Here is a 7,458-nt window from a genome sequence, read left to right as displayed (position 1 = left end):
GGGGAGCCCGCGGCCGCCGTGGAGGGGCTGCCGGGGGGAGGGCGTCCCTCCCGCTGCCCCCTCCGCCTGCCCGGGTTACGCTCGAACTTTTTTTTTTTTTAAATAATAATAAAAAAGAGCAGCAAAGGTGGGCGAGGGAGCCGGGGTGCGGGACCGTGCTTGGCCGCGGGGCTTCGCCTCCTGCAGGGAAGAGGCGACCGGCAGCGCCAGGGCATCGCGGCTGCGGGGCGGCCCCTCCGCTGCCTGAGCGGCCCTCTCCGTCCCCTCGGTGCCCGCAGGCGTCCCGAGGCCATGGCCGCAGCCGCCCCGAGGGAGCCGCTCGGAGGAGGCCCGCAGCTCTGACCTGCCCCGGAGCCTCGGCGCGGCCTCGGCCGGCCCGGCGCCATGGGCAACGGCGGCTCGGCCGTCAAGGTCTGCGCCGACCACCAGGGAGGCATCAACTGGCTGAGCCTGAGCCCGGACGGGCAGCGGCTGCTCACGGGCAGCGAGGACGGCACCGCGCGCCTCTGGAGCACCGCCGACAGCCAGTGCCGCGGCCACCTTCAAGGTACTGGTCCTCCTCCTCCTCCTCCTCCTCCTCCTCCTGCTCCTGCTCCCCTACCTTTCCTTCGAGTCCGGAGCGCAGTACAGGTTGCACGGCACGTGCTGGGCTCCTTCGGCGCCCGCAGCCTGTTGAGCAGCCCAAAGCACGCTTGGCTTTTCCGGTTCGGTTCTGCTGAGGATTGGTTACGATGCTAAGCAGAAGCCGTTTCGCCCCCAGAAGGTTAGCAGCGCCGCTGAAGACACGAGCCCTCTTATCGCACAGTGTAGAACATAGCGACCGCCGAGCTTCTGTCTCTATCCGGAAGCCCTCTGCTTCTCACCCTCATGAAATCTTGACTTGTTCATTCTTTTTTTTTCRTCCTTTTAATCATCTCATTTTCCAGATGGTCTTTATTTAGAAGCTCTTTACTCAGAAGTCTGGAAACAAACCTTAYTAAATAAGATTTATGTTTCCATAGACCATAATATCTCCATGTGTCCAATGCAGCTTGYTAGGCTCTTTTGTTCCAAATYGGTTTTGCATTTTTAACAAAACTTWWAWYCMKWRAGTAACATCTGAATAACTACAAAGAAAAGTGGAACTCTGTAGAAAGCACATGCAGGAGCCAGGATGTGGACCAAAGATCGTGCTTGTGTTCTCCCTCACTCATGTTCTTTTTCTCTTAATGCAGCAAAAAACCCACCACCCTCTTGGAAGTTTCTGATCCTTTTTCCTTCCAAAAGTAAATGTTGTGATTTTTTTTTTTGTTCGTTTGTTTTTAACTATAGAGTATTGTTTTGTCCCCACATCCTACCATTCTTACATCTTCTGGAAAACTTACTGCTTTTGCTTTAGGATTAGAAATCCTTTTAAACTACCCATTAACTCTTTACTAGAAAGAGGAGTATATTGGATAGTATTCAGAATCTGGCCTACGTACTGCTAGCGTTTGGGGTAAACCTTGAAGCACGTTGGTCAGGTGCTTTGCGAACTGTCCATTGAATCAGATTATTGTATATATTTTATATTTATGCATGCTCACAATTCTTATCTAAATTAATATTCCAAGAGCTGTAAGTAAGACAAAGCTATACTTACAACACACAGAGCGCTTCCACCAGAGCATAACCAACAAACTTCGGTGGTGGCTGCTTTTGACGAGACCGGCGCTGGGCCTTGCCTACCACAGGGGGTTTGGGTGTCCTCTGTGTGCCTCGAGTGTTATTGATGGTCAAAATCTGACTGACGGACTTCAGTGAAGTGATCAAGATGTTGTCTCAGAGCAGGGCTACGTGATGCTGTGAGAAAAATATTGGTGGTTGAAACCTGCCTCATATAAGCTGCTTTGTAGAAAATTTTCACGAAAAGTGGGGATGGGTGTAGCTCTCTTGCAGGCCTGGTGATCTGTTTAATTTCTGACATCTGGTGAATTTCCTTAAGAGAAAACAAGACTGCGTGTGTGTTTGTAATGTGAATTCTAGTTCACTGATCACTAAAAGCCTTCAGACTTGTTTTTCATTTGTTTGAATTTGTTGAACCCTCAGATGGTAACAATTTTTTGAGCAGCCTGTTCTGGAAGGGGACTGGCAGCTGGAAGAGTGTCATATCTCGTTGTTAACTCTTAAAGCTGTCTTTTATTTTCTTAAAAGAGACTTTCCTTATAATGACATCTGGAAGATGTCTTACTTTCTGGAGCCTGTCGTGTATTTGTTTTGTTGCAGGTAACCCACATGCCATCTGAACAGGTGTACAATTTACTGTTAGGCTACTAATAAGCATGTACTTGTCAAAGTTGTGGTTTACAGTTATTCTGACAGTGTATTTTATTATTTCTGTTTTATGATCTCCGTTCTAGTTGTCTCTCAGCTACAACATATGAATATATTATTCGATTTCAGAAAGGAGGACTTCCAGGGGTCATTAATGCAAATCAGCTTTGCTTTATTTTTGAAAACTCTGAAAGGATTTTGGTTCAGGACTGAACTGAGCAGAAATGATTGAAGGTGTGAGCATCACCAGGAGAAAAGGAGAGGTCACAGTCAGCCCTCAGTAGATAAAGAATTCTTTGTCATTTACATGCCAAGGACTCAAACTGCAGCAGTAGTATTAAAATCTGTTTTTAATGCTGTCAGTGAACTTAACTTTTACTGAGCAGTCTGCTTTCCTCCTGATCTTTACCTTGGTTCTTTACTATCTCTCTATTTTGCAGCATGGTTCTGTTTTTCTACTGTCTCCCTCTGTCTGTTTTTATTGTAACTATAGAGCCCCAACATACTCTGGATGCTGTATATGCTGTATATAATAATGCTCTTATTCTGTCTTTCTGTGTTATTTCCTTAAAGGTATACTGATATATCGAAAATTGTATTTTTTTCTCATGTTATTAGTCATAATGGGGAGCGTATATAAAGACTTTCTACAAGTTATGTTTTTTGCTTGTGTTTCATTCAACTTGGACAATAAAACTAAACTTGCTGGTAAACTTGCTAATGTCTCTTTATCATAACCTTTTTTCATAGTCTCTTGCTTTAGTTTCATGCTGTTCTTTGTGTCCTGACAATCAAAAGGTTGGGCTGAAATGTAGTCTTTTTTTCTTGACTTCAGAAGAAGGAAGCAAAATCATTTCTTTATTTAAAAAAACCATTTTTTTACTGGTTTTAAACTCCAGTAATCTGAGTTTTATTATACTAATACTATTTGAGCTCTGTATGTTTTTATAAAACTATTTAGTTGCCTGACTGCTGAAACTTAACAGTTTCCTTCTTTCACTTATTCTTTGTGTCAGTGAAGCAGAGTTTTCCACTGTTAATTAAAAATGTTGTGGTTTTCTACAAGTCCTTAAACATGAAGAACGTGGTTGTACGTTTAAAACTAGAGCTTCAGAATCTCTGTGGCTCTGGGGTTTTCGATCAAGACGAATTCAGTTTATTGCATTTTTCTTTGCTTGGTCCGTTCTGCTTGCACACGCTGTGGTCGAGCTTCCTTTTTCCCCCTGTGCTATTTCTAGGGCATGAGAGTTACATCACCTTTTGCCACTTAGAAAACGAGGCCGCCTTCACGTGCAGCGCGGATCACACCATTCGGAAGTGGGACGTGATGACAGGCCAGTGCCTGGCCGTGTACCGAGGGCACACGTCGATCGTTAACAGGTTGGTTCCACGCAGCTCTTCTGTTAAGATCACGCAGTTGTGTTCCTGTAACTTGTTTTTGCACATATCGTCATTTTACCACAATTCTCCGTTACTACGCTAACAAAATGGGTTTTGTAAACCATTGAGCGCATGCTACACGTGTTTTGTGCTGTAATGATTAGTTTTCCTAGCAACAGTGCTGACATATCCATAGACAGCGGATAGGAGAGAAATGAAAGGCACACGGCAGGGGAATTGAATGCAGCGCTAGGAATGGAATTCCAGAAGAAATTATTCAATTGATAACAGATGATTCTGATAAATAGATTTCAAAACATCACGTCAAGCCTTTGTGTCAGTAAGAGGGATAAAGGCAGAAATACTATTCCTGCTTGTGCAAACTGAGTTTAATATTAAACTGATCATGCATGACTGATGGGCCTGTCAGTTTAAAGTGCCTCTAAATAGTTGGAATGGATTTAATTAATCAGAAATAGAGCAGTCAAAGTTTTTTTTTTCCTTTTTTTCATCCTTACTAAACTAAAAACACGTATGATATGTAGCTAGATTCTGTAAATAGTTAGGAAGGCTGGCTCTGTCTGTATGTTGGCACTGGCCTGATGAATCGCTTGAATTAGCAAATGGGAAATATGTTCCCCATTTGGATGACTTTGTTCCCAGTTTGAAAGGTTTCAGAGGTTCCTTTGGTCGACAAAGAAGACAGGTCATCGTGTTCCCTATCTCTGGTTTGGAAATGTGAACTGTAGAGATTGTTCCGTTGCTATCTGTTTGTCCAGCTACAACTCATTATTGTGGAGGCCCAGTAAGTTGAATTCTTGCGCTGTAATCTCTGATTCGCTCTTCAAGTATGTAGTGAGTAGGGTGCTCTTGCTCTGCTTTTTTGAGCTCCTGGGCTAAGTGGCATTAGCTATATTAATGTTTCTGCAATCTGTCTGTTTGATGATGGAGTGATGATTAGCTTTGTAGACTATCAGTTACAGTTCAGGTTCTTTTTTTGTAGTTCTAAGCTGTTTTCATAGGTCGGTTTATAAATAATTATTTGTTTAAAAAAAATTAGAAAAATGAGTTCTATTTTTACAAAAACATTAATTATCACTATGTAACCTGTGGAAAGTAAGTATTAGTGCAGGCTGGAAAAGATTTTTGAAAAATGTGAATGCCCAAAGCTACAATGCTACAATGTCCACACTGGAGTAGCTAAATAAGGGTCTCATTTTTCAAAAGTAGAAATAAGGAACTCTTTTGTGTAAGAAATAGTGTGTTCATATATAAGGTGTTTTAAACAGGAAAGATGAATCAAGGTTATATATGTGGTGGTCATGCTACCATTTCTTGCTTCAGTGTTCTTGACATTGAAATTGTGACCAAAAAATAGTTATTAAAGAACAGTACTCTAAATGCTTGCAAACTTTGTTTTTTACAGGATCCTAGTTGCCAAAGATTATCTCTTTAGTGGCTCCTACGACAGGACGGCCCGCTGTTGGAGTGTGGACAAGGAGAAACAAATCCAGGAATTCCGGGGCCATCGGAACTGTGTCCTGACTCTAGCTCACTATTCCTCCAAGGATGTTCTTGAAGAGGAGGAGGAGGAGGAGGAAGAGGAGGAGAAAGTGAGCAGAGACCTCCTGGTGACAGGTAGCACGGACTGCACTGTTAAGGTCTGGTGGGTGTCTAGTGGGCGCTGTTACCAGACTCTGCTGGGACACACTGGAGCTGTCTTATGCCTTATACTTGACGCACCAAACAGGGAGCTGTTTTCTGGCAGCACGGATTACACCATTCGCACGTGGAATATTGTCACTGGTGAGCAGCTGAAAGTGTTCAAAGAGCATCAAGGATCGGTAATTTGTCTAGAGGTAAGAATGGAGAATTCTTCAAGAGCCATTCGAGGGGGTAACTATATTCTAACTGCTGTGAGCCTCAGTTGTCTTGTCATCCATAGAAGAAACTCTTCTGAGACAGCATGTAAATGGTAAGCTTAAACATTCATCTAGTAACAAAACAGTAGCACTCGATAACCTTGAAACAGCTCCTCTTTCCCTAAAATGCTTCCTGGTATCCTCTCTGCATCTAGTGGCCATTCCAGTCTAGTTTCTAACTCAGTAAAATCCTCCTAGGTCTTGAAATTCATATGTGCCATGGCTGGGAGCACTGTTCTTGAGCAGGATTGCATACATAGGATCGTCAGTCTTTGAAGAAAAATAACATGAGCTGTTGTTGATGTGAGGAAACAGACATTGGATCAGATAAAGAGGGGAGGGGAAAATTCAGAGTAAACCAGATACCTTCAGAAAAAGGAAAAGTTGTGGGCGAGAGTTATTAGGGAAGCATAAAACTGAAAGAAATCCTGCTTTTAAAAAACACGCAGACGTAGTTTGAGAAAAGAAAGAGAGAAACTAAGGGATGGCCAGGACAAGAGAAGGGGCAAGGAAAATGGAAAAGTAGAGCATAGGTGAGAGAAAACAGGAAAATGGTAAGGGGGAGAGGGGAAAAATGCAATGTGACCTGAAGAACGATATCCTCTTTTTCTCCGTTTGCATTTTTTTCTGGTGAATATTGCCAGATTTGTTTATGTTGCAGAAGAGAGAAGGAGGTTAGGCAGATGAAGAAGGAAAAGGGGAACTATGGCACAAGTACTTGTCCTGTAAACTCCATTATACACCAGAAAACGCTAATGGAATATTTAAAAAAGCAATATGATGGTCTGTAACTTAGTTTCAGGTCAGCAAACCTAAATGTTTTTAAGTACTTGTGCCATATTGACTTCCATCAGACAATAGTTTTGTTGCTACTCTCCTTGTTTTTGTTTTTGTGGAACATAATTACTTCTCCTTTACAGAGGATAGGGTATGTATTTTTAACAGCTGTTTAATAAATGTTGTCTCTGGTTCTAAAGAAAATAGTCGCAGCCGATATTAGCAGACTAAAAGCCCAATAACACTGAAGGAAGTTTATTTTCCTTCAGTTTTAGAGAGGAGGGAAAAAACTAAATCATGTTGCCCTGGAGTAATGTTTGTCTTGCCTGGGTAAATTCTCAGTGTTAAAGCTTGTTTTTATGATATTGTGGTAATATATTTTGAGGATGCTCGAGTAAATCTGTTGCTGTTCTTAGTGTCACGCTATGTTTTGCTGCTTAATTGTAACCCTTCTCCAAGGCGCAAATTGGCAGCAGCAGAGCTGGCTTTAATTTAATTGGGTTCTTACTAAAATTGTTACACAAAACTGGCTTGATGCTCTCCCAGAAGCCTGGGAAATTCAGTTACGCTCTTTGAACGCTCAAGAATGAGCGATGCCCCTCCGCTTGTGAGCAGAGAGTTAAACAATGGTTTTAAACAAACAGAACGTTTTGTAGGGGAGAAGAGAAGCGAAACCAACATATCTTTTTGGAAAACCTGAACAATTCAAACTACACAAGACTCCTGCTGCCAAGACTGTGTTGGCAACAGTCCTGGCCAAATCCTCCTCTTGTCGCTGCGAGTAACTGGTAGCCRGTCGCTTCTCTCATCACCAGTTGACATCTGAGGCTAGAAGAGTCCAGCTGAGGTACACACTGCCCCCAAAGAGAGCATTTAGTTTGTGGGGCTCTAAAACCTGCCCCAGCTTAAATAGTCGGTGTATTGCCGTTGAATAACTTCAGCCTGTCGATCTTTCCTAACTCCTCGCTCTTCCTTACAGGGTTCAGCACTAGCCCTTCTGCTCCACTTGGCTGCCTCTCAGCACGGCCCACGTGGTATTTTGATTCTTTCAGAAAGAGGTCAATCACCAGAATCTATACAAAGATGT

The 7,458-nt window shown here is 42.9% G+C and overlaps 1 protein-coding gene across 1 annotated transcript in view; it reads left to right on the top strand.

Annotated features, from left to right (window-relative positions):
- The first annotated feature begins 384 nt into the window (after positions 1-384).
- WDR86 (WD repeat domain 86) overlaps positions 385-7,458 on the top strand; it is a 26,329-nt gene continuing 19,255 nt past the window's right edge. The window contains exons 1-3 of the mRNA XM_026091574.1: positions 385-547; positions 3,531-3,672; positions 5,099-5,531. Of these exons, the coding sequence (XP_025947359.1) occupies positions 385-547; positions 3,531-3,672; positions 5,099-5,531 (738 nt within the window). The remainder of the gene's footprint in view (positions 548-3,530; positions 3,673-5,098; positions 5,532-7,458) is intronic.

This window comes from Apteryx rowi, unplaced genomic scaffold (assembly GCF_003343035.1).
Source record: "Apteryx rowi isolate R43461 unplaced genomic scaffold, aptRow1 scaffold_91, whole genome shotgun sequence".
Taxonomy (NCBI): domain Eukaryota; kingdom Metazoa; phylum Chordata; class Aves; order Apterygiformes; family Apterygidae; genus Apteryx; species Apteryx rowi.
The sequence above is the reverse complement of the archived record's forward strand: the minus strand, read 5'-3'. Positions and strand labels throughout refer to the sequence as shown.